General features: G+C 51.0%; 1 protein-coding gene and 1 non-coding gene across 2 annotated transcripts; both read left to right on the top strand.

Annotated features, from left to right (window-relative positions):
• The first annotated feature begins 557 nt into the window (after window positions 1-557).
• Window positions 558-24,926, top strand: LOC132575803 (inositol oxygenase-like). The gene is made up of 10 exons (XM_060244492.1): window positions 558-575; window positions 3,757-3,837; window positions 6,193-6,273; window positions 10,096-10,258; window positions 14,443-14,510; window positions 16,475-16,584; window positions 18,435-18,502; window positions 19,754-19,803; window positions 20,798-20,910; window positions 24,625-24,926. Exons 1-10 carry the CDS (start codon window positions 558-560, stop codon window positions 24,731-24,733), a joined length of 861 nt encoding a protein of 286 aa, XP_060100475.1. The 3' UTR covers window positions 24,734-24,926.
• On the top strand, window positions 18,134-18,205 carry TRNAP-GGG (transfer RNA proline (anticodon GGG)). The gene has a single exon. It is a non-coding gene; the product is annotated as a tRNA-Pro (tRNA).
• Window positions 24,927-25,414: the final 488 nt, after the last annotated feature.

Raw genomic sequence — 25,414 nt, 5'->3', positions numbered from 1 at the left:
CCGAAATGCCTTCTCTTATATTCTTATGTGACACAGAGTGTTGGACTGGATGGGCCATTGGCCTGATCCAACATGGCTTCTCTTACGTGACCCAGAGTTTTCTGCCTGTCCCGGGATTTTCCTCTCTGCAGAAAACCTCCCCCCTGCCTCTGGAGTTACAAAAAAGAGCAGCACCCCCCAGGTCTGCCCCACGCTCTGCTGCCTAGTGACACAGACACACACCTCCACCCTTTGCCCATCACGCTTTCGGGCAGCTGACCGAGCATCAACCTGTGCCCTCGTCAGAAGGATGTTTGTGCTGAAAAGAGAGAGGCGAAGTACTTCTTCGCCGAAGTTGCGAGAGCGTCTTCTTTCTTGCTTGGGCCTGCAAGCCCCCAAACATTAATGGTTTGCTCAGATGCCCAGCCCAAAAAAAGGAGTTTGGCCCCTGGCAGGTTAACCGGTGACTTATTGCCCCGGTTTGCTGACGTTTGCAAAGAAGCCGGAGCTATAAACAGCCAGAAAGGGGGTTTCTTGGAGACATTCGTTCTCCTTTGCATTTCTACACAACCGCAAGAATGAAGGTTGTGGACATGGTGAGTGACTGACAAAGCAAAGCCCCCCCAGAAGGGGGGGGGGGAAACAGAACTTCAAAGGAAGGGGCCCAGGGCCACAATTGCAAGAAAGATCCTGGAGATAGGAAAGAGGTAGGGCTGGAAGGAGCTACCTTGGCCTCCAGGAATCTGAAAAGGTCATGGCGATCTGAGGTCCCCGGATCTGAAGCTGAATTGAGGGATGCCGATCTGCAGGTGGGCAGGGAATCCAAAGCACGAGGCTTTCCGTGAAAAGCAGCCTCCATGCAACCAACAAACTCACCAAACGATTCAACAATTACAAAAGCATATGTTAGTTCAAGGCACTGTTGAAGTGCCTTTCGGTGTTGTAATGGAATGGCGTTTTTGCCCAGAGTATGAAAATGTTGTAAAAAGGATTTCTGCAGCTCGAAGAAGCCTCTGCAAAACAAGGGTTCCGGTACGACCTTGTTCTTTTCAACCTTTTGGATTGCTGGCTGCATAGACTGAGAGACATCGATCAATTGCGCAACTGTTTCACCAGGATTCCTTGGAATGAACTGAGCAACGATTGCTAGAAAGACTGGATTGATTCTCGGTGAACACCTTCCCTGTTTTGCTAAGGACTAATTGTACGGTCTTTCATGAACTAACATATGCTTTTGTAATTGTTGAATCGTTTGGTGAGTTTGTTGGTTGTACGGAGGCTGGTTTTCATTGAAAGCCTCGTGCTTTGGATTTCTCTGCCTACAATTGCTGTGATTTTCTTTGTGGATTGCATGATCCCCAGGTGGGGGCAGGGGATCCCCCAGGTTTGAAGGCCCTCCCCCTGCTTCAGGGTCATCAGAAAGCGGCTGGAGAGGGGTGGGAAATGTCTGCTGGGTGTTCAATTATTCCCTATGGAGACCAATTCCCATTGGGTATAATGGAAGATTGATCCACAGGTATCTGGGGATCTGGAAGGGGCTGTCTTTTGAGGTAGAGGCACCAAATTTTCAGCATAGCATCCACTGCCTCCCCCCATAATACCCTCCAAGTTTCAAAAGGAATGGACCTGGGAGTTCAGTTTTATGAGCCCCAAAAGAAGGTGCCCTCATTATTCCCAATGGAGGGAAGACATTTAAAAGGCATGTGGTCCCTTTAAATGTGATGGGACCACACATTGGGAGTTCAGTTCTGCTTGCCACAACCTTGTTCCTGGCTCCACCCCCAATGTCTCCTGGCTCCACCCCCAAAGTCCCCAGATATTTCTTGAATTGAACTCTGAAACCCTATTCAGGTGGGACGTGAAGATCCCCTGGAATTACAACCCATCTCCAGGCTACAGAAAGCCGTTTCCCAGGAGAAAACGGCTGCTTTAGAGGGTGGGATCGATGGCACTGTACCCCCCCGCCCCGAGGTCTCTGACCTCCGCAGGCTCCACCCCCAAATCTTGACCCCCCCCCCATTGCTCCCCCAGGGGTCCAGATTCATGCTCTCCATCTTCACACGCAAAGTCCTCCCCTCCCTCTCCAGCCTATTTTACTTCCTGGAACATCCTTCCCCCATTCCTCACCTGTTTCCTCCATTGCGAAGACAATCTAAGATGGTGGCTAAAAAGGCAAATGCCATTTTGGGCTGTATCGACAGAAGTCTAGTGTCCAGATCATGTGAAGCAATAGTGTTGCTTTACTCTGCTCAGACCTCACCTGGAGTCTTGTGTTCAGTTTTTGGGCAACCATTTTAAGAAGGATCTAGACAAGCTGGAACGGGAGACGAAGATGGTGAGGGGTCTGGAGACCAAGTCCTCTGAGGAAAGGTTGAAGGAGCTGGGCATGTTTAGCCTGGAGAGGAGGCGGCTGAGAGGTGATATGATCACCATCTTCAAGGACTTGAAGGGCTGTCATATAGAGGATGGTGTGGAATTGCTTTCTGTGGCCCCAGAAGGTAGGACCAGAACCAGTGGGTTGAAATTAAACCAGCAGAGTTTCCGTCTCAACATTAGGAAGAACTTCCTGACCAATGTTCCCTCTAAGTTGCAGAGTCTTGAGAGCAAAAATTCTACTTTGTGAGCTCCTGGCAATAGAGTTGTGAGCTAACGCATAAATTAGTGTGCTCTGGAGTTATCCGTGAGCTAAGACAAAAATATCTGAGCTGGAGTCTAAAAATCTTGTGAGCCCCAAAAGAGGTTTTTCAACAGAGGCTAGGTGGCCATCTGATAGCAATGAAGGTCCTGTGAATTTAGGGGGAGGGGTTTGTGAGTTTAGAGCGGTTCCTCAGTGGAACAGGATTCCTCCACGGGAGGTGGTGGGCTCTCCTTCCTTGGAGGTTTTTGAACAGAGGCTAGATGGCCATCTGACAGCAATGAAGATCCTGTGAATTTAGGGGGAGGGGTTTGTGAGTTTAGAGCAGTTCCTCAGTGGAGCAGGCTTCCTTGGGAGGTGGTGGGCTCTCCTTCCTTGGAGGTTTTTCAACAGAGGCTAGATGGCCATCTGACAGCAATGAGGATCCTGTGAATTTAGGGGAAGGGGTTTGTGAGTTTAGAGCAGTTCCTCAGTGGAACAGGCTTCCTCGGGAGATGGTGGGCTTTCCTTCCTTAGAGGTCTTTCAACAGAGGCTAGATGGCCATCTGACAGCAATGCGGATCTAGGGGGAGGTATTTGTGAGTTTCCATCATTGCGCAGGGGGTTGGACTAGATTACCCCAGAACTCCCTTCCAACTCTATGATTCTAGGTACTTGTGAACTCTATGATTCTAAGTACTTGTGAGTTTCCTGCATTGTGCAGGAGGTTGGACTAGATGGCCCCAGAGCTCCCTTCCAACTCTGTGATTCTGGGTACTTGTGAATTCTATGATTCTAGGTACTTGTGAACTCTATGATTCTAGGTATTTGTGAACTCTATGATTCTAGATACTTGTGAATTCTGTGATTCTATGATTCTAGGTACTTGTGAATTCTATGGTTCTAGGTATTTGTGAACTATATGATTCTATTATTCTAGGTACTTGTGAACTCTATGATTCTAGGTACTTGTGAATTCTATGATTCTAGGTACTTGTAAACTCTATGATTCTAGGTACTTGTGAGTTTCCTGCATTGTGCAGGGGGTTGGACTAGATGACCCTGGAGGTCCCTTCCAACTCTATGATTCTAGGATTCCCTCCTCCTGTCCTGCCCCCGCTCCTCTTGGCCCCCCTCAGTAGCTACAGCTCTTCTCTTCTCAGGGATGTGACCCTTCCGAGATCTACCGGCCAGACATCGATTCGCAGAACGGGAAGCCGAAGGAAGACTTCCGCAATTTCAAGGTGAGACCCAGCAGCTGCCCTGTGGGCCAGGAGGAGTTTGCCAGCTCAGGGTTGGGAAATTCCTGGAGATTTGGGAGGCGGAGTCTGGGGACGGTGGGGTTTGGAGAGGGGAGGGGAAGGACCTCAGAAGGGGACAATACCATGCAGCCTCCCTTCCAGTGGCCATTTTCTCCAGGGTGTGGATCCCTGTACCGGGAGATCAGTTGTAATCCCAGGAGATCTCCAGCCAACAACTGGAGGTTGGGAGCCCTACTTCACGTTCACAGACTGAGAAAGAATTTTGGAAGCTGAACATAAGATTTTTTTTTGAAACTTAATTAAACATGAGCACTCTTGTAACTGACAAGTCTTGCTCAGAGGAGCCTCGGCCAATAGAAGGAGAGAGGCTTGGCTCAGTAGCTCTGCTGTGCGATCGAGTGACCAAATAGAACCGACACAGTTAGCTGTAATAGCACACAAATAAAGAACAGTTTTCATTAATGTCAACGATGACAACATCTTATTATATTTCTACACGATATTATTGCCTCTTAACATGGAGCGTTAAAGCAACAGGAAGAGTCCATAAAGTCCAATAAACAAAGACATTAATTAGCAAAGTCCATTATAAGTTCACACTCATTAGTTCTCAAATGGAAACCATCAAGTCCATGAGAAGTTCAGTTTGAAGTTCACACGAGGATTCTAGATAATCCCTCGTTCCGATGACTTCCTCAGTGAACCCCAGATAGTGAAGGCATGTGCCAAACTATGCTACGTTTTATGTCCACCCTGTATATTTTTTGGGTCCAATTAATTAATTGTGTGATTAAGTCCAAGTTTTCAAGTAATTATTTTAGACAATGCACTCTGTTTGATTCCAAAGCACTTAAGGCAAATATTACTAATAGTAGCTTTGCCGATTGAGTGACTGAGAGAGCCTGGCAAAGCAAGCGCTCTCCCCACCCCCATTTCTTCCACAAAGGAGGAGCTTCAGCCAATGGAGAAAATAGAGGCTCTGAAGCTCCTGTGCAATGGAGCAAGCTTGGCAAAGCAAGCTGAGATGCAGAAGGAAGCAAGAGAGGAAGAAGGAAGCAGATGGCAGCCAGTTGCAAGGGGGGCCTGATAGATGCCCTCCGGGGGCCTAATTTGGCCCAAAGGCCACATGTTTGACACCCCTTTAACAAATTAAACAACAGAGCTTTAACTCCAGCATTATCAGCGGGGCATGTGTGAGAAACACTGAGAGTTGGCGAAGTATCCAAAATGTCGAAACATGTTTTTTTTTTTTCAAATGCATAATACGAAAACAATTAACAAGACAAATTAAACAAAATGTACCCAGGAGGGAGGCACTCTTCATAGGGCTGCCAACCTCCAGGTGGGGCCTGGAGTTCTCCTGGGCTCATTTGTTTTGGAATCACATCTGATTTCGAGACTACACAGATCAGTTCCTTTGGAGAAAAAATGGGAGTTTCAGAGGGCAGAGTCTTCGGTAATATATAGGGTTGCCAATCCCCAGGTGGGGGCAGGGGATCCCCCAGTTTGGAGGCCCTCCCCTCATTTCAGGGTCATCAGAAAGTGTGGGAAATGTTTGTTGGGAACTCCATTATTCCCTATGGAGACCGATTCCCATAGGGTAGAATGGAGAATTGATTCGCGAGTATCTGGGGCTCTGGGGGGGTGGGGAACGGCTGTATTTTGACATAGAGGAACCAGATTTGCAGCATAGCATCCAATGCCTCTTCCCAGAATACCCTCCCAAGTTTCAAAAAGATTGGACCAGGGGGTCCAATTCTGTGAGCCCCCAAAGAAGGTGCCCCTATCCTTCATTATTTCTAATGGAGGGAAGGCATTTAGAAGATGTGCCGTCCCTTTAAATGTGATGGCCAGAACTCCCTTTGGAGTTCAGTCCTGCTTGTCACAACCTTGCTCCTGGCTCCACCCCCAAAGTCTCCTGCTTCCACCCCCAAAGTCCCCAGATATTTCTTGAAGTGGACTTGGCAACCCTATAGCCCAGGGGTGGCCAACAGTAGCTCTCCAGATGTTTTTTGCCTACAACTCCCATCAGCCCCAGCCATTGTCCATTCTGGCTGGGGCTGATGGGAGTTGTAGCCAAAAAACATCTGGAGAGCTACCGTTGGCCACCCCTGCTATAGCCCACCGAGGTCCCTTCTTTTATCGAACCCCACCCTCTCCAGAGTCAACCCCCGGAATCTCCAGGAATTTCTCCATTTGGCAGCCGTAATTCTTTCATTGCTAGCCTCATATGGGACCAGGGAAGGATTCGGTCCCCAGTAGCTGCTCCCTTCCAAGTTTTCTGGGCCCGCCGGATTGAAAGAAACCCCCTCTGAGCAGCGTTTTCTCTCTTCTCAGGAAGGGCCGCTGATGGATCGGGTGTTCATCACCTATCTCCTCATGCACACCAACCAGACTGTCGAATTTGTCAAGAAGAAGGTGGGTGGATTGAAAAGAAGCTGTGCCTCCTCTACAGAGGGATCTTCTAAAATCAGAATCCCCCAAGAGTGCTACAGTGTATTGTTGGAACTCTCTGTCTGGGGCACTATGCTCTGTATTCCAGGCTTCTAGTGTCCTGGCCGCACTGGTGGACCTCTGATGGCACCTGGATTTTTTGGCCACTGTGTGACGCAGAGTGTTGGAATGGATGGACCACTGGCCTGATCCAACATGGCTTCTCTTATGTTCTTATATCTGTCTGGGGCAGTGATGCTCTGTATTCCTGGTGCTTGAGGGGGCACAGTGGGAGTACTTCTAGTGTCCTGGCCTCACTGGTGGACCTCCTGATAGCACTTGTGTTTTTTTGGCCACTGTGTGACACAGAGTGTTGGACTGGATGGGCCATTGGCCTGATCCAACATGGCTTCTCTTCTGTTCTTATGTGACACAGAGTGTTGGACTGGATGGGCCATTGCCTGATCCAACATGGCTTCTCTGATGTTCTTATGTGACACAGAGTGTTGGACTGGAGGGGCCATTGGCCTGATACAACATGGCTTCTCTTCTGTTCTTATGTGACACAGAGTGTTGGACTGGATGGGCCATTGGCCTGATCCAACATGGCTTCTCTGATGTTCTTATGTGACACAGAGTGTTAAACTGGATGGGCCATTGGCCTGATCCAAGATGGCTTCTCTTATATTCTTCTGTGACACAGAGTGTTGGACTGGAGGGGCCATTGGCCTAATCCAACATGGCTTCTCTTATGTTCTTATGTGACACAGAGTGTTGGACTGGATGGGTCATTGGCCTGATCCAACATGGCTTCTCTTATGTTCTTATATCTGGGGCAGAGATGCTCTGTATTCTTGGTGCTTGGGGGGCACAGTGGGAGGGCTTTGAGTGTCCTGACCTCCTGATGGCACCTGGGTTTTTTGCCACTTTGTAACACAGAGTGTTGCACTGGATGGGCCACTGGCCTGATCCAACATGGCTTCTCTTATGCTCTTATGTCTGGGGCAGTGATGCTCTGTCTTTTTGGTGCTGGGGGGTGGGCAACAGTGGGATGGCTTCTAGTGTTTTGGCCCCACTGATGGACATCCTGATGCCACTTGGGTTTTTTGGCCACTGTGTGACACAGAGTGTTGGACTAGATGGGCCATTGGCCTGATCCAACATGGCTTCTTCTTATGTTCTTATGTGACACAGAGTTTTGGACGGAATGGGCCATTGCCCTGATCCAACATGGCTTCTCTTATGTTCTTATGTGACACAGAGTGTTGGACAGGATGGGCCATTGGCCTGATCCAACACGGCTTCTCTTGTGTTCTTATGTGACACAGAGTGTTGGACTGGATGGGCCATTGGCCTGATCCAACATGGCTTCTTCTTATGCTGTGGTGCCCACCAAGTGTTTTTAGAAAGTGGAGGGAGTCCAGAAAGGCTTCCATTGAGCTCCTGGAGATTTGATTGGCTGTACAAATTTTTTAAAATGTTGTTTTGGCAGCAACTGCCACCACAGCTCAGGAACCTTTGCAATGTGATTGAAGTAAATGGTGGTAGCCATTTTGTGGCTGACATCACCTCCTGTGGCAGTCATTTTGTGATGGTGCCCACCAAATGGGGTTGCCAATCCACAGCTGGGGGCTGGGTACCCTGTTGTTTGGAGGCCTTCCCCCCACTTCAGGATTATCAGAAGGGGGGTTGGTTTTGATGGAGACTGGTCAGAGATGGATGGATGGTCAGAGACTGGTCTCGCTAGGCTATAATAGAGAATCAATCTGTGGGTGTCTGGGGCTACAAATTTTCTGGGGGTGTCTGGGGCTACAAATTAGAGGCACCAAATTTTCCGCACAGGATTTGGTGTCTCTTCTCAAAACACTCACCAAGTTTCAAAAAGATTGGACCAGGGGGTCCAATTCTGTGATCCCCAGAGGACGGTGTCCCTATCCTCCATTATTTCAAATGGAAGGAAGGCATTTAAAAGGAAAGTGATGGACCGAACTCCCTTTGGAGTTCAATTGTGCTTGTCACACTGCTGGTTCCACCCCCAAAGTCTCCTGGCTCCACTCCCCAAATCCCCAGATATTTTGTGAGACAGATCTGGCATTCCTAACAAAGAATCCTGAAGGCACCCCCACCCCCCGCCCCAGCTCAAAAAGGTGGAATAGCTCCTCTTTCTCACACAGAGGGGGTGGGGGGAGTAGAAAGTGAGGCCAGAGAGCCCCACAGTCCCAGGTGGAGGTGGGTGATATCACCTTGCAGAGCACAGATGAAAAAGGGATACAGTCTAAAGAGCGGGGAGGGAGATCTGATTCAGTCCCTTTCCACTGGACTTTTAAAAGTCCCAATGTGATCTAGTGGTCATAGTACCGGAAAAATGATCTGGGAGGAAAAGGAAAGGTTCTATGCAAGCACCAGTCATTTCCGATTCTAGGGTGACGTTGCTTTCACAACGTTTTGACAGCAGACTTTTTACGGGGTGGTTTGCCATTGCCTTCCCCAGTCTTTTACACTTTCTCCCCAGCAAGCTTTTTTTCAGACCGTCATTTGACCGACCTCGGAAGGATGGAAGGCTGAGTCAACCTTGGGCCGGCGAGCGACCTGAATCCAGCTTCCGCCGGACTCGAACTCAGGTTGTGAGCAGAGAGTTCAGATCACCGTACTGCTGCTTTACCACTGTGCGCCACGGGGCCTGGGATCTGGGAGACCCTCGTTCAAATCCCCACCACTCTGCCATGGGAGCTTGCTTGCCCACCTTTAGGCCGGTCACGCTCTCTCTCAGCCTGGCCTACCTCGCAGGGTTGTTGTGGGGATAAAACAGAGGAGAGGAGAACGATGCGAACTGCTTTGGGGCCCTGTTGGGGAGAAAGGCAGAGTACAAAAGAAATACATTCTGCCCTTCCGTATCAACCTGGAAGTAGACTCCTTAGATAGTTATCATTTTGAAACACTTTAGGAGGAGGAGGAGGAGAAAGGAGACTGGATTTATATCCCGCTCATCACTTGAAGTCTCAGAGCAGTTTACAGTCGCTTCCCCTTCCTCTCCCCTCCCTGCAACAGACACCCTGCAAGGCAGGTGCGGCTGAGAGAGCTCTGAGAAAACTGGGACTAGCCCAAGGTCACCCAGCTGGCTGCATGTGGAGGAGTGGGGAATCGAACCCGGTTCTCCAGATGAGAATCCACCGTTCTTAACTGCCACACCAAACAGACTTAGGGCTATGTTTCTGAAGGAGTGCTGCCCAGCAGAGCGGAATAGGGTTGCCAAGTCCAATTCAAGACATATCTGGAGACTTTGGGGGTGGAGCCAGGAGACATTTGGGCGGAGCCAAGATCAAGGCTGTGACAAGCATAATTGAACTCCAAAGGAAGTTCTGGCCATCACATTTAAAGGGACGGCACACCTTTTCAATGCTTTCCTTCCATAGGAAATAATGAAGGATAGGGGCACCATCTTTTGGGGCCATAGAATTGGACCTCCTGGTCCAATCTTTTTGAAACTTGGGGGGTCTTTTGGGGAGAGGCACTGAATGCTATATTGAAAATTTGGTGCCTACAGCCCAAAAAACACCCCCCCCAGAGCCCCAGATACCTGTAGATCAATTCTCCATGATTTTCTATGGGAATAAATCTCCATAGGGAATAACAGGGTTCCCAGCAGACATTTCGCTCCCCTCCCCCCGCTTTCTGACGACCCTGAAGCGGGGGGAGGGCCTCCAAACCGGGGGATCCCCTGCCCCCACTTGGGGATTGGCAACCTTAGAGCGGAATCCCGACACCCCCCCTCTCATCTCCAGTGTCCTCACAGTCCCCTCTTTCTAGAATGAGGAGTACGGGGGTTGTCGCCTCCGTCAGATGACCATCATGGAGACCCTAGACCTGCTGGATGCCGTGGTGGACGAATCAGACCCAGATGTTGACTTCCCCAACTCCTACCACGCCTACCAGACGGCCGAGGGCATTCGGAAAGCCCACCCTGACAAAGGTGAGGAGGGGGTGGGTGGGTTCCCCCCCCCCTTCCCCATTGCATTGAGCATGAAAGCCAGGAGTTCCTTCCACACACGGATGCGGCGCAGGGGTGGGATTCTAGCAGGATCTCCTTTGCATATTAGGCCATGCCCCCTGATGTAGTCAGTCCTCCAAGAGCTTACCAAAAAGATCCTTGTCAGCTCTTGGAGGATTGGCTACATCAGGGGGGGCGTGGCCTAATATGCAAAGTAGCTCCTGCTAGAATCCCACCCTGGATGCTGGAGGTTACGTCTGAGAAACTGCTGCTAGAGAAAGAGGAGGGGCGGATCCTGTTCTCCTGCCATCGCGAGCAACGTCTGATAGGCCAGAGGGGCAGATGTAGAAGGAGCGACCTGCTACAGGATCGGACTACTACTGACCTATATAGGGTTGCCAAGTCCAATTCAAGAAATATCTGGGGGCTTTGGGGGTGGAGCCAGGAGACTTTGGGGGTGGAGCTAGGAGACTTTGGGGGTGGAGCCAGGAGACATTAGGGGTAGAGCCAAAATCAAGGCTGTGACAAGCATAATTGAACTACAAAAGGAGTTCTGGCCCTCACATTTAAAGGTACGGCACACATTTTCAATGCCTTCCTTCCATAGGAAACAATGAAGGATAGGGGCACCTTCTTTTGGGGCTCATAGAATTGGACCTCCTGGTCCAATCTTTTTGAAACCTGGGGGGTATTTTGGGGAGAGGCACTAGATGCTATACTGAAAATTTGCTGCCTCTACCCCATAAAACAGCTCCCCCAGAGCCCCAGATACCCGCGGATCAACTCTCTATGATTTTCTATGGGAATAAATCTCCACAGGGAATAATAGAGTTCCCAGCAGACATTTCCCTCCCCTCCCCCTGCTTTCTGACGACCCTGAAGTGGGGGGAGGGTCTCCAAACCAGGGGATCCCCTGCCTCCACCTGGGGATTGGCAACCCTAGACCTATAGCAGGGCTTTTTTTGAAGCAGGAACTCCTTTGCATATTAGGCCAATCCCCTCTTATGTATCCAATCCTCCTGGAGCTTACAGTAGGCCCTGTACTAAGAGCCCTGTCAGCTCTTGGAGGATTGGCTACATCGGGATGTGTGGCCTAATATGCAAAGGAGTTCCTACTACAAGAAAAAGCCCTGACCTTTAGAATCAGATCACTGGCTGTGGCTCAGCGGTAGAGCATCTGTTTGGCATGCAGAAAGTCCCAGGTTTGATCCCCGACATCTCCAGTTCAAGGGATGAGGTAGTAGGTGATGGGAAAGGAAAGGAAAGGTCCCCTGTGCAAGCACCAGTCATTTTCGACTCTGGGGTGACGTTGCTTTCACAGCGCTTTCGCGGCAGACTTTTTACGGGGCGGTTTGCCATTGCCTTCCCCAGTCATCTCCACTTTCCCCCCAGCAAGACAGAGACTCATTTGCCCGACCTTGGAATGATGGAAGGCTGAGTCAACCTTGGGCCGGCTACCTGAATCCTGCTTTCGCTGGGATAGAACTTAGGTCGTGAGCACAGAGTTCAGATTGCAGTACTGCTGCTTTACCACTCTGTACCACGGGGAAAGACCTCTACGTAAAACCCGGGAGAGCTGCTGCCAGTCTGAATAGACAGTCTGATGCTTCATGTGCTCAGCTCCTCATCTCCCTGCGCTTGTCTTGTCGGTTCTGACAGCCGGGGATTCTCCAAGATCACAGGTGGAGAAAGATCCGAGAGCTTTTTAACAGTCGATGCTGGGAACTGAACCGGGAACCTTGTGTGTGAAGAGCTCTGGGGCTCTTCTCCCAGACAGAGACCCACCTGACTTGCGCAAACGCATTTGCTGCATCAAGCTAGTAGCGGGGATGCAATTTGCCTCAGGACAATCCCTGACCCTGGGGGCACTAAGAAACGCAGTCTGTGATGCAGCGACAAAAAAGGCTGATGCGATCTTGAAGTGGATCGACAGAGGCATAACATCCAAATCACCAGAGGTCCTAGTCCTGCTGTACGCTGCATTGGTCAGGCCACCCCTGGAGTCTTGTGTGCAGTTCCGGAGGCCTCGCTTCAAGAAGGAGGCGGACAGAACGGAGCGGGTGCAGAGGAGAGTCCGGAGAAAAATCAGGGGCCTGGAGACCAAGAAGCCCTTGGAGGGAAGGGCTGTGGGAAGAGAAGTCTGGAGAAGAGGAGACTGAGGGGGGGCAGGATTGCTCTCTTGAAGGACTGGACGGGCTGTCCCTTAGAGCAGGGGTGGCCAACGGTAGCTCTCCAGATGTTTTTTGCCTACAACTCCCATCAGCCCCGGCCAGAATGGAGGAGGGCAGGGAGCTATTTTTGTTGCCAACAGAGGAAAGAACTCGCCATACTGGGTTTAAATTAAGGGTGGGAAGGTACTGGCTGGATATTAGGAAAAACTTATTTTCAGTCAGAGTTAGAATCCTATAGTTGGAAGGGACCTCCCAGGGTCATCTAGTCCAACCCCCTGCACAGTGCAGGAAACTCGCAAACCCCTCCCCCTAAATTCACAGGATCCTCATTGCTGTCAGATGGCCATCCAGCCTCTGTTGGAAAACCTCCAAGGAAGGAGAGCCCACCACCTCCCGAGGAGGAAGCCTGTTCCACTGAGGAACCACTCTAAATGCACAAATACCTCCCCCTAAATTCACAGGATCTTCATTGCTGTCAGATGGCCATCTAGCCTCTGTTGGAAAACCTCTAAGGAAGGAGAATCCTAGAGTTGGAAGGGACCTCCAGGGTCATCTAGTCCAGCCCCCTGCACAATGCAGGAAACTCACAAACCCCTCCCCCTACATTCACAGGACCCTCATTGCTGTCAGATGGCCATCTAGTCTCTGTGGAAAAACCTCCAAGGAAGGAGAGCCCACCACCTCCCAGGGGGGAAGCCTGTTCCACTGAGGAACCCCTCTAAACTCACAAACCCCTCCCCCTACATTCACAGGATCCTCATTGCTGTCAGATGGCCATCTAGCCTCCGTTGAAAAACCTCCAAGGAAGGAGAGCCCACCACCTCCACAGGAGGAAGCCTGTTCCACTGAGGAACCACTCTAAACTCACAAACCCCTCCCCCTAAATTCACAGGGACTCCATTGCTATCAGATGGCCATCTAGCCTCTGTTGAAAAACCTCCAAGGAAGGAGAGCCCACCACCTCCCAAGGAGGAAGCCTGTTCCACTGAGGAACCCCTCTAAACTCACAAACCCCTCCCCCTAAATTCACAGGATCTTCATTGCTGTCAGATGGCAATCTAGCCTCCGTTGAGAAACCTCCAAGGAAGGATGGCCCACCACCTCCCGAGGAGGAAGCCTGTTCCACTGAGGAACCGCTCTAAACTCACAAACCCCTCCCCCTAAATTCACAGGATCTTCATTGCTGTCAGATGGCCCTCTAGCCTCTGTTGAAAGACCTCCAAGGAAGGAGACCCCACCACCTCCCCAGGAGGAAGCCTGTTCCACTGAGGAACCCCTCTAAACTCACAAACCCCTCCCCCTAAATTCGCAGGATCTCCATTGCTGTCAGATGGCTATCCAGCCTCTGTTGAAAAACCTCCAAGGAAGGAGAGCCCACCACCTCCCCAGGAGGAAGCCTGTTCCACTGAGGAACCGCTCTAAACTCACCAACCCCTCCCCCTAAATTCACAGGATCCTCATTGCTGTCAGATGGCCATCTAGCCTCTGTAGAAAAACCTCCAAGGAAGGAGAGCCCACCACCTCCCCAGGAGGAAGCCTGTTCCACTGAGGAACCGCTCTAAACTCACAAACCCCTCCCCCTAAATTCACAGGATTCTCATTGCTGTCAGATGGCCACCTATCCTCTGTTGAAAAACCTCCAAGGAGGAGAGCCCACCACCTCCCCAGGAGGAAGCCTGTTCCACTGAGGAACTGCTCTAAACTCACAAACCCCTCCCCCTAAATTCACAGGATCTCCATTGCTGTCAGATGGCCATCTAGCCTCTGTTGAAAAACCTCCAAGGAAGGAGTTGTTCAGCAGTGGAATCGACTACTGAGGGTGGTGGTGAACTCCCCCTCACTGGGGAGTCTTGAAGCAGCAGGGGGTCAAGCGCTTGTCAGGAATGCTGATCCTGTGTTGAGAAGGGGGTTGGACTAGATGGCCTCTACGGACCCCTCCCGACTCTGAGACTGAATGATTTTGTCTGTCTCTGTGTCTCTCGACCCTTGCTGTAGACTGGTTCCACTTGGTCGGACTGCTTCATGACATGGGGAAGATCTTGGCGCTGCTTGGCGAGCCGCAGGTGAGGAGCAGGTGGACTTGCCCCGTTTTAAACAGTGCAGGTATCAGCACAGAGAGGAGGCAAGGTTGCCAACTTCCAGGCATGGCAGGGTGATCTCCTGGGAGTACAACTGCCCCCCAGATTGCCCAAGATCAGTTCCCCTGGAGAAAATAGCTGCTTCGGAGAGAGGGGTGCCAGCCTCCAGGTGGGACCCGGAGATCCCCCTGAAAGTACAGCTCATCTCCACACTACAGTGAACAGTTTATTTATTATTTATTTATTTATATTGGGATTTATACCCCGCCCTTCGCACCGAAGTGTCTCAGGGCGGCTTACAACATGATAATTCAAATACTACAATTTAAAACACTTACAAGTAAAATTAAAACCATAAATTAATAAAAGCAAGATAGATAAAAACCGGCGGTCTACAGATGCATTTTGTTCCCTCCAAAAGATTTCCTTGTCAGTCAGTATTATAGGCCTGCCGGAAGAGGGCTGTCTTACAGGCCCTGCGGAACTGCCCTAGGTCCCGCAGGGCCCGCACCTCCTCCGGCAGCTGGTTCCACCAATAAGGTGCCATTACTGAGAAGGCCCGATCCCTGGTGGATTTTAGACGGGCCTCCTTTGGCCCGGGGACTACCAACAGGTTTTGTGAACCCGAGCGTAGTACTCTCTGGGGAACGTGTGGGGAAAGACGGTCCCTAAGGTAGACAGGTCCTAGGCCATATAGGGCTTTAAAGGTAATAACCAACACCTTGTACCGGACTCGGAATATTACTGGCAGCCAGTGCAGATCCCGGAGCCCCGGCCGAATGTGCTCCCGTCTTGGGAGCCCTAATAACAGCCGGGCAGCAGCGTTCTGCACCAACTGCAGTTTCCGGGTCCGGCACAAGGGTAGCCCCATGTAGAGGGCATTACAGTAGTCTAACCTCGAGGTGACCGTAGCATGAATCACTGTTGCCAGGTCGTCACGTTCCAGGAAGGGGGCCAACTGCTTCGCCCGCCGAAGGTGAAAAAACGCGGACTTGGCAGTGGCTGCTATCTGGGCCTCCATTGTCAGTGAAGGCTCCAACAGCACCCCCAGGCTCTTAACCCTGCCCGACGCTGTTAGTGGCGCGCCGTCAAAAACTGGCAGGGGGATTTCCCTTCCCGGGCCGGAGCGACCAAGGCACAGGACCTCTGTCTTCGCCGGATTCAGCTTCAGCCCGCTCAGCCTAAACCACCTAGCCACTGCCTGTAACACTCGGTCCAGATTTTCTGGGGCGCAGGCGGGCCGGCCATCCATAAGCAGATAGAGCTGGGTGTCAGGTTCCCCTGAAGAAGATGGATGCTTTGGAGAGAGGGGTGCCAGCCTCCAGGTGAGACCTGGAAATCCCCCTGGAATTATAGCTCATCTCCACACTACAGCAATCAGTTCCCCTGGAGAAGTTGGGTGCTTTGGAGGGTGGACTCTGCGATATTGTATCCCACTGAGTGCCTTGTGCTCCCCAGACTCCACCCCCACATCTCCAAGAGTTTCCCAACCTGACCCCTTCTTATGCACTCAGGGAAATGCTGATTGCCACTTTGGGGTCAATTGGCAATTTTTCTCCAGACCACTTTGAGCAGGGATCCCGGAGGGGTGTTTTGTTTGTTTTGCCATCTTCGGGGCATGGCGCAGGGGTCAGGAGGGATGTATGTGTGTGGGGGGGGCGGGGGGGAGGCATTTGTGAAGTTCCTGCACTGTGCAGGGGGTTGGACTAGTTTGACCCTGGAGGCCCCTCCCAACTCGGATTCTATGATCTGGCAATCCTAACTCTCCGTTCCCCACCGGTGGCCACGGGGACCTATTTGGGATGTGGACTGTACGGTATGACAGCTTGGTTGAACCCTGCCCTCTCCAGGAATTTCCCAACAGAGTTGGCAACCTCACAAGGGGGAGGGGGGTCTCCAGGTTAACGACAAGTCAAGTAACCTCTGTGTTCTGCCTTGTCCCCCTCCAGTGGGCTGTGGTGGGAGATACGTTCCCGGTGGGTTGCAAAGTGCAGGACTCTGTGGTTTTACGGGAGTCCACCTTCCACGACAACCCTGATATGAAGAACCCGATATACACGTAAGCGTTGGTTGTGCGGGAAGACTGAGGCGCCATCATTGGCGGCGGGAAGGAGGGGGGCGGGAGTTTCTGTTTTTTACTTATGAAGCAAAAGCTGATGAGTCTAGCTCCCAGCCCGAGCCCCAGGGCCTCGCCTCTAGCTTTGAAGCCAGAAAGGCAGCTTAAACACTTTTTTAAAGACAGATAATATAAAACAGGGGTGGCCAAGGGTAGCTATCCAGATGCTTTTTGCCTACGACGTCCATCAGCCACAGCCAGCATTGCCGATGTCTGCGGCTGATGGGAGTTGTAGGCAAAAAAACATCTGGAGAGCTACCCTTGGCCACCCCTGGTATAAAAGAAAATGCAAAAAGCAAATTGTAATTATGTGACACACAAACAGAAAATAGAAAATGTTTTCTCCTTGGCACATCCTTTATGACAGGGATGTCGAACTCATTTGTTATGAAGGCTGGATCGGACGTAAATGAGACCCTGTTGGGTCAAACCATGTCAGGCCGGGCCACGTGTGTACCTATTTAAGACTAGGTAGCAGAGATATAAACTTTATAAAGGACGCAGACAACACAATTAAACCATGCTTAAAACGCTAGCACTCGTTGGTCTTAAAGGTGCTTTCTTTGTATCTCTCCCATGGGATCCAGGGAACTGGGCAAAGGAAGCTCCGGCTCTTTCCTTCCTTCCCCAGGGAACCGGGGAGGGGAGGAGCCTCAGCCAATAGAAGGAAGAGAGGCTTGGCTCAGTAGCTCTGCTGCATGATTTGAGTCTGGAAAAACACGCTCTGCCTCCTCCCCCCTCCCCTCCACCCTAAGGGAGGAGCCTCAGCCAATGGAGAAAACAGAGGTTTTGCTCTGTAGCTCCTGTGCGATTGAGCAAGCCTGGCAAAGCAAGCCGTGATGCAGAAGGAAGCAAGAGAGAGAGAAAAGGAAGCAGATGACAGCCAGTCGCTTGGGGGCCTGGTAGGAGCCTTACGGAGGCCTGATTCGGCCCCCGGACTGCAAGCCGCCCTGAGCCGCTTTGCGGGGAGGGCGGGGTAGAAATAAAATTTATTATTATTATTATTTATTATGTATGACATAAATAAAACAACTTTTAAAACACTTTCTGTAAAGCAATAACTTTTGTTGGGATACATTTATATTCAACCTTTAACACTGAGAACTATTTCTCATTCTCGATTTGTTTTCTGAGTCTCATTCTTGGATAGCAAAAGAAAACCATAGCCCAGGGGTGGCCAAGGGTAGCTCTCCAGATGTTTTTTGCCTACAACTCCCATCAGCACCAGCCGTAGGCCATGCCGGCTGGGGCTGATGGGAGTTGTAGGCAAAAAACATCGGGAGATCCACTGTTCCCCACCCCTGTCATAGGGCTTAGAGGCTTCTCCTTCGCCTGTGTCTCATTGGGACAGGGAGGGACGGTGGCTCAGTGGTAGAGCCTCTGCTGGGCATGCAGAAGGTCCCAGGTTCAATCCCCAGCATCTCCAGTTGAAAGGATCAGACAGGAGGGGATGGGAAAGACCTCAGCCTGAGACCCTGGAGAGCCATGAAGTGGAGTTGTGGCTCAGCGGTAGAGCATCTGCTTGGGAAGCAGAAGGTCCCAGGTTCAATCCCTGGCATCTCCAAAAAAGGGTCCAGGCAAATAGATGTGAAGAATCTCAGCTTGAGACCCTGGAGAGCCGCTGCCAGTCTGAGTAGACAATACTGACTTTGATGGACCAAAGGTCTGATTCAGTAGAAGGCAGCTTCATATGTTCACAGCCCCCAGACTGCATGATAGAAAAAGGGTTAAGGGAAGTTCTGATATGGGACATGCCCTGAGATGTCCATTCTCTCTCTCTTTTGCCTGCACAGCTCCAAGTATGGAATTTACCAGCCTAACTGTGGCTTGGAGAATGTCCTCATGTCCTGGGGTCATGACGGTAAGAGCCCCTGGGGTTAGAGTTTCTGGCCTCCCCCCTACCATCCCAAAACAGTCTGGAAAATCAAAACTTGCATAAGAAGAGAAGAGAAGCCAGGTTGGATCAGGCCAGTGGCCCATCCAGTCCAACACTGTCACACAGTGGTCAAAACCCCCAGGTGCCATCAGGAGGTCCATCTGTGGGGCCAGGACACCAGAAGCCCTCCCACTGTGCCCCCCAAAGCAGCAAGAATACAGAGCATCCCTGCCCCAGACATGAGAACAGAAGATAAGCCATGTTGGATCAGGCCAGTGGCCCATCCAGTCCAACACTGTCACACAGTGGCCAAAACCCCCAGGTGCCATCAGGAGGTCCATCAGTTGGGCCAGGACACCAGAAGCCCTCCCACTGTCCCCCCCCCCCCAAGCACCAAGAATACAGTGCATCACTGCCCCAGACATAAGAACATAAGAGAAGCCATGTTGGATCAGGCCAATGGCCCATCCAGTCCAACACTCTGTATGCACAGTGGCCAAAAACCCCAGGTTTCACCAGGATGTCCATCAGTGGGGCCAGGACACCAGAAGCCCTCCCACTGTCCCCCCCCCCCAAGCACCAAGAATACAGTGCATCACTGCCCCAGACATAAGAACATAAGAGAAGCCATGTTGGATCAGGCCAATGGCCCATCCAGTCCAACACTCTGTATGCACAGTGGCCAAAAACCCCAGGTTTCACCAGGATGTCCATCAGTGGGGCCAGGACACCAGAAGCCCTCCCACTGTGCCCCCCAAGCACCCAGAATATAGAGCATCATTGCCCCAGAGAGTTCCAACGATATGTGGCTAATAGCCACTGATGGACCTCTGCTCCAGTTGCTTATTCAATCCCCTCTTGAAGCTGGCTATGCTTGTAGCTATCACCACCTCCTGTGGCAGTGAATTCCACGTGTTAATCACCCTTTGGGTGAAGGAGGACTTCCTTTTCCCGATCTAACCCAACTGCTCAGCAATTTCATTGAATGGCCACGAGTTCTCGTATTGTGAGAAAGGGAGAAAAGTACTTCTTTCTCTACCTCCTCTATCCTGTGCATCATCTTGTAAACCTCTATCAGTTGACGTTTCTCCTGTATGGTATGCTTATGCAACAAGGATCCAAAAAGCTGGTCTCTTAAGCGAGTCTTACCGGGGGCGGGGGGGTGGGGAGCGGCAGCAGTACAAATAATTTAGGAGGTGACCTAACTGCTCCCCCCTGGTCTCTCTCTCCTTCCAGAATATATGTACAAGGTGATGATGCGGAATAACTTTGCCCTGCCCCAGGAGGTAAGAAGCCATGGCTGATGTGTATATACATGTTCCAGAATTCAGAGTGTTGGGGGTGGGGGGAGGGAGTGTTATCCAAATAGGTGGTCTTCTAATTAATTGGGAGGAAGATTAGCTTTAAAGGACACAAAGCAAGAGACGGCAACTGGGATTTGCCACCAATGTTTGCGGAGATTTTTTCCCTTAAGAGAATTCTTAAAATAAACCAGGCATATGTTCGAACAGACACATTTTTATTAAAAGAGAAAAGGATAAAACACACTGAAAACACATACAAGGCTAGCTAAGAGGAAATCAAGGGAGGAAAGGGGAATAGCAATTTTAGGGAGGACTATGGTTACCGGTTTCAAAGAAAGAGGTCCATGGAGGCAGCAACAAAATGACCAGCATTTCAGTGAGAAGGCCCAAACGGATTGAGGGTGTGAGTATGGATCCAAGAACACACACACTGTATTGCTGGCCAACCCCAAAGTATAAATCAGCATTTCCTGGGCATATAGGAAAGGGTTGTAAGAACTAAGCACTGATGCAAGCCAAACCTCCCTCCCAGCTGAGGAGTCTTGTGAGCAAAAATTCTACTTTGTGATCTAGTGGCATTCAAGTTGTGAGTTTGCTCTGGGGCCATTTTTTTCTGAGCTAAAACAAAAATGTGTGAGCCGGAGGTTAAAAACCTGTGAACAAGCTCACACTAGCTCAGCTTAGGGGGAACGCTGGATGCAACCCTTCCTGCCCTCCTTCTCATGCTCTGCCTGTTAGATTTGAGATTATATATTAAGAAGGGTGTTTATGGTTTTCTAGCTATAAACTGCCCCTCAGCAATAGGAAGGGTCTGGGTGCTAACACGTACAAAAAATGAAAGCTGTGCTTGGAGTGAGATGGAGGAAGGTAGCAAAGCTGGCTTTCTTAAGGGGAAAGGAAGTGTTTCGAGACCTCTGGCTGGCCAGTAATGTTGTGGCTGGCCGGCCATCACACACCCCTGTCTGTGCCCTGGCAGGCTTTCTACATGATCCGCTTCCACTCCTTCTACCCCTGGCACACGGGAGGGGACTACATGTACCTCTGCAATGAAGAAGACCTGCGGATGCTGCCCTGGGTGAAAGAGTTCAAGTAAGTACCCCAAGAAGCAACAGGGATGGATGCTGGTGGGAAGGAAGAGGAGAGGGCAGGGGAAGCAGCCTCGGCCAAATCAAGGAGGAAGTTGGAGGTCATGCATGACTTGGCCATCACCTTGCCAGTGGTTCTTAGAAAAGGGCCCCTCCTGATGAAACAAGATGTACCATCCTTTCGGGCCTAACCTAGTTCAAACTCACTCTTGTTGGCTCAGACTCACCTTATGGTGGCTCTGAATGAGAGCCTTGCTGGGTCAGACCGGTGAATGTCCCTCTAGTCCAGCATTCCACCTCACACAGGGGCCACCCAGTTCCTCAACAGGGCAGAGAGGCTTTCATAAGGACGTACAAAGAGTCTTGCTAGATCAGGCCAATGTGGGTCTTTGTCCAGCAAGAGACCTTCAGAAGAAAATAAGGAGAGCCCTGCTAGATCACACCAAAAGTTCCTCTCGTTGAGCATCCCATCTCACACAGCAGCCAACCAGTTCCTCTGGAGGGCAAACAACAGGGCAGAGAGGCCGAGGCCTTCATAAGAACATCAACAGAGCCCTGCTGGGTCAGACCAAGGAGGGTCCATCTAGTCCAGCCCCCTGTCTCACACAGTGGTCAACCAGTTCCTCTGGAGGGCCAACAACAGGGCAGAGAGGCTGAGGCCTCCCTAAGAACATCAGAAGAGCTCTGGTGGATCAGACGAGGGAGGGTCCATCTAGTCCAGCCTCCTGTCTCACAGATTAGCCAACCAGTTCCTCTGGAGGGCCAACAACAGGGCAGAGAGGCTGAGGCCTTCCCCTGAGAAGAACATCAGAGGAGCCCTGCTGGATCAGACCAGGGAGGGTTCATCTAGTCCAGCCCCCTGTCTCACAAAGTGGCCAGCCAGTTCCTCTGGAGGGCCAACAACAGGGCAGAGGCTGAGGCCTTCCCCTGAGAAGAACATCAGAAGAGCCCTGCTGGGTCAGACCAGGGAGGGTCCACCTAGCCCAGCCTCCTGTCTCACACAGTGGCCAACCATAAGAACATAAGAGAAGCCATGTTGGATCAGGCCAACGGCCCATCAAGTCCAACACTCTGTGTCACACAGTGGCAAAAAATTTTATATACACACATACACTGTGGCTAATAGCCACTGATGGACCTGTGCTCCATATTTTTATCTAAACCCCTCTTGAAGGTGGCTATGCTTGTAGCTGCCACCACCTCCTGTGGCAGTGAATTCCACATGTTAATCACCCTTTGGGTGAAGAAGTACCTCCTTTTATCCATTTTAACCCGACTGCTCAGCAATTTCATTGAATGCCCACGAGTTCTTGTATTGTGAGAAAGGGAGAAAAGGACTTCTTTCTCTACTTTCTCCATCCCATGCATTATCTTGTAAACCTCTATCATGTCACCCCGCAGTCGACGTTTCTCCAAGCTAAAGAGCTCCAAGCGTTTCAACCTTTCTTCATAGGGAAAGTGCTCCAGCCCTTTAATCATTCTAGTTGCCCTTCTCTGGACTTTCTCCAATGCTATAATATCCAGTTCCTCTGGAGGGCCAACAACAGGGACAGAGGCTGAGGCCTTTCTCTGATGTTGCCTCCTGGCACTGGGATTCAGAGGTTGACTGCCTCTGGATGTGGAGGTTCCCCTCAGTCACATTGGCTAGTAGCCTCTAACAGACCTGTCTTCCATGAAACCACATTTAAGGATAAATGCAGGGGCCTCTGTCAGCCCTAACAAAATTACCCAGTCGTAGAAGAGCTGGAAGGAATTTCTTCTTGGGTCCTGAAGTCCAGCCTCTCTGGGGCCAGCGGAGTCCCTCGCTGAGCACTGGGGTGAGGGATCAGGCCAGGGAGTGGTAGAACTTGAACCTGTCCAACCACAGACCCTGAACAAGTCTGGCCTGGAAGCGCCAACCGTCAGATCCCATGAACATATGAACATATGAAGCTGCCTTCTACTGAACCAGACCTTTGGTCCATCAAAGTCAGTATTGTCTTCTCAAACTGGCAGCGGCTCTCCAGGGTCTCAAGCGGAGGTTTTTCACGCCTACTTGCCTGGACCCTTTTTTGGAGATGCCAGGGATTGAACCTGGGACCTTCTGCTTCCCAAGCAGATGCTCTACCACTAAGCCACCTTCCCTCCCTCATGAATTCGCTTCAGACTCCTCGACATTCCTGTCCGCCACCCTCTGAAGGGCGAGAGGGATATTCTATTGCTCGCCTAGGCTCTGATTTCTGTGCTTTTTCACACGACCCGCACACCAACACTTTCCCAGTCAGTATTGAGGGTGTTATTCAGACAAGGAGCAACCAATACCAGCTCTGCTAAGACAACTACTGGTCAACTGTAAAAGCCACGCTATAGTTTCTGGAATCAAAGGGAGGTTTCCTGGGCTCCACGCAATTGTTTCCTCTGCCCAGCGACATTCAACTCCACGATCTTGAATTGCACTTCGCTAAAAGTTGCCTTAAACTCAGGGCTTTTTTGGTAGCAGGAACTCCTTTGCATATTAGGCCACACACCCCTCCTGTAGCCAATCCTCCAAGAGCTTACAGGAGGCCCTGGAAGAACCCTGGAAGTTCCTGGAGGATTGGCTACATAGGAAGGGTGTGGCCTAATATGCAAAGGAGTTCCTGTCACAAAAAAGCCCTGCTTTAAACTGAATCCAGACCCTGGGTCCATCAAGTTCAGTATTGTCCACCTCAACTGGCAGCTGCTCTCCAGGGTCTCAGGCTGAGGTCTTTCCCATCCCCTCCTGCCTGGTCCTTCTTAACTGGAGATGTTGGGGATTCAATCTGGGACCTTCTGCATGCCAAGCAGAGGCTCTGCCACTGAGCCACAGCCCCATTTCATGGCTCTCCAGGGTCTCAGGCTGAGGTCTTTCCCATCACCTCCTGCCTGGTCCTTTCAACTGGAGATGCTGGGGACTGAACCTGGGACCTTCTGCTCGCCAAGCAAAGACTCTAGCACTGAGCCACAGCCCCACTTCATGGCTCTCCAGGGTCTCAGGCTGAGGTCTTTCCCATCCCCTCCTGCCTGCTCCTTTTAACTGGAGATGCTGGGGATTGAACCTGGGACCTTCTGCATGCCAAGCAGAGGGTCTACCACCGAGCCACGCCCCTCCTCTGAATAGAACTCTCACACATAGCTGTCTTGTACTAAATCAAACCATCCAAGTCTTGCCTACGGAGACTGGAGAAGCATTTCTAGAGTTTCAGGTGGCTGAGGTCTTTCACATCACTTACAGTGCGGTCCCTATAACTTGAGATGTTGGGAGGTTGAAACTGGAACCTTCTGCATGCCAAGCAGATGCTCCACCACGATGTCCCCTTCGAAACACTACCTAGGGAAAAAAATTCTAAAATTCCCTACCTTGCCTTCTCTGTGCCCTTGATGGACGGGAACCAAAACGTCAGCGAGGTCTGGGTGCAGGGTGAGGGCTTGGCCTGTTGAGGGACAGGCTGTGGCCCCTGAAAACATATGAAGCTGCCCTCTACTGAATCAGACCCTGGGTCCATCAAAGTCAGTATTGTCTACTCAGACTGGCAGCAGCTCTCCAGGGTCACAAGCTGAGATTTTTCACACCAATTTGCCTGGACTTTTTTGGAGATGCCGGGGATTGAACCTGGGACCTTCTGCTTCCCAAGCAGAGGCTCTACCACTGAGCTACCGTCCCTCCTCTATCAACATCAAGAGAGTAACCCTGCCGCCTCTCTCCCTTCCCTCCCGACAGCAAGTTTGACCTCTACACCAAGTCCGAAGACCTGCCTGACCCTCAGGAACTGAAGCCTTACTACCAAAGCCTCATAGACAAGTACTGCCCCGGAAAGCTACGCTGGTGATATTGAGGACTTCAAACTCCTCCTTGGTCCTCTCTGCTGTGGCTGGAAGTTCTACCAAAGGAGGTGGGGACGATGCGGCCTCTGCTCTCTTCTTGCTCGTGCGAAAGACTCGTGTGCCAAACCAGTCCCTGGGAAACTCATCCCGTGCCCTGGGCCCTGAAGACAAAAATTAAATAAAGTCCCAATGCCCCAAGCTTTGCCTATGTGTGTTATATTCTCCCTGGCTTCGCTTCCGGTTGCAATCGGGGGCGTCGAACGCATTTGAGACCCTGTAGGGCCTGGCTGAGCCATGTGTGTACCTATTTAAGATTAAGTATAGATATAAATTCTATAAAGAACGCAAATATGTGAACATAGGAAGCTGCCTTCTACTGAATCAGACCCTCCTCAGTCCATCCAAGTCAGTCTTGTCTCCTCAGGCTGGCAGCAGCTCTCCAGGGTCTCCAGCTGAGGTTTTTTACGCCTATCTGCCTGGACCCTTTTGAGTTGGAGATGCCGGGGATGGAACCTGGGATCTTCTGCTTACCAAGCAGAGACTCTACCACTGAGCCATCGTACCTCCCAACATATGAAGCTGCCTTTTACTGAACCAGACCCTCCCTGGGTCCATCCAAGTTAGCATTGTCTACTCGGACTGGCAGAGGCTCTGAGGTTTTTCATGCCTACTTGCCTGGACCCTTT

This window comes from Heteronotia binoei, chromosome 8, assembly GCF_032191835.1.
Source record: "Heteronotia binoei isolate CCM8104 ecotype False Entrance Well chromosome 8, APGP_CSIRO_Hbin_v1, whole genome shotgun sequence".
Classification (NCBI taxonomy): Eukaryota; Metazoa; Chordata; class Lepidosauria; order Squamata; family Gekkonidae; genus Heteronotia; species Heteronotia binoei.
Note: the sequence above shows the minus strand (reverse complement) of the source record. Positions and strands in the feature narration are given on the sequence as shown.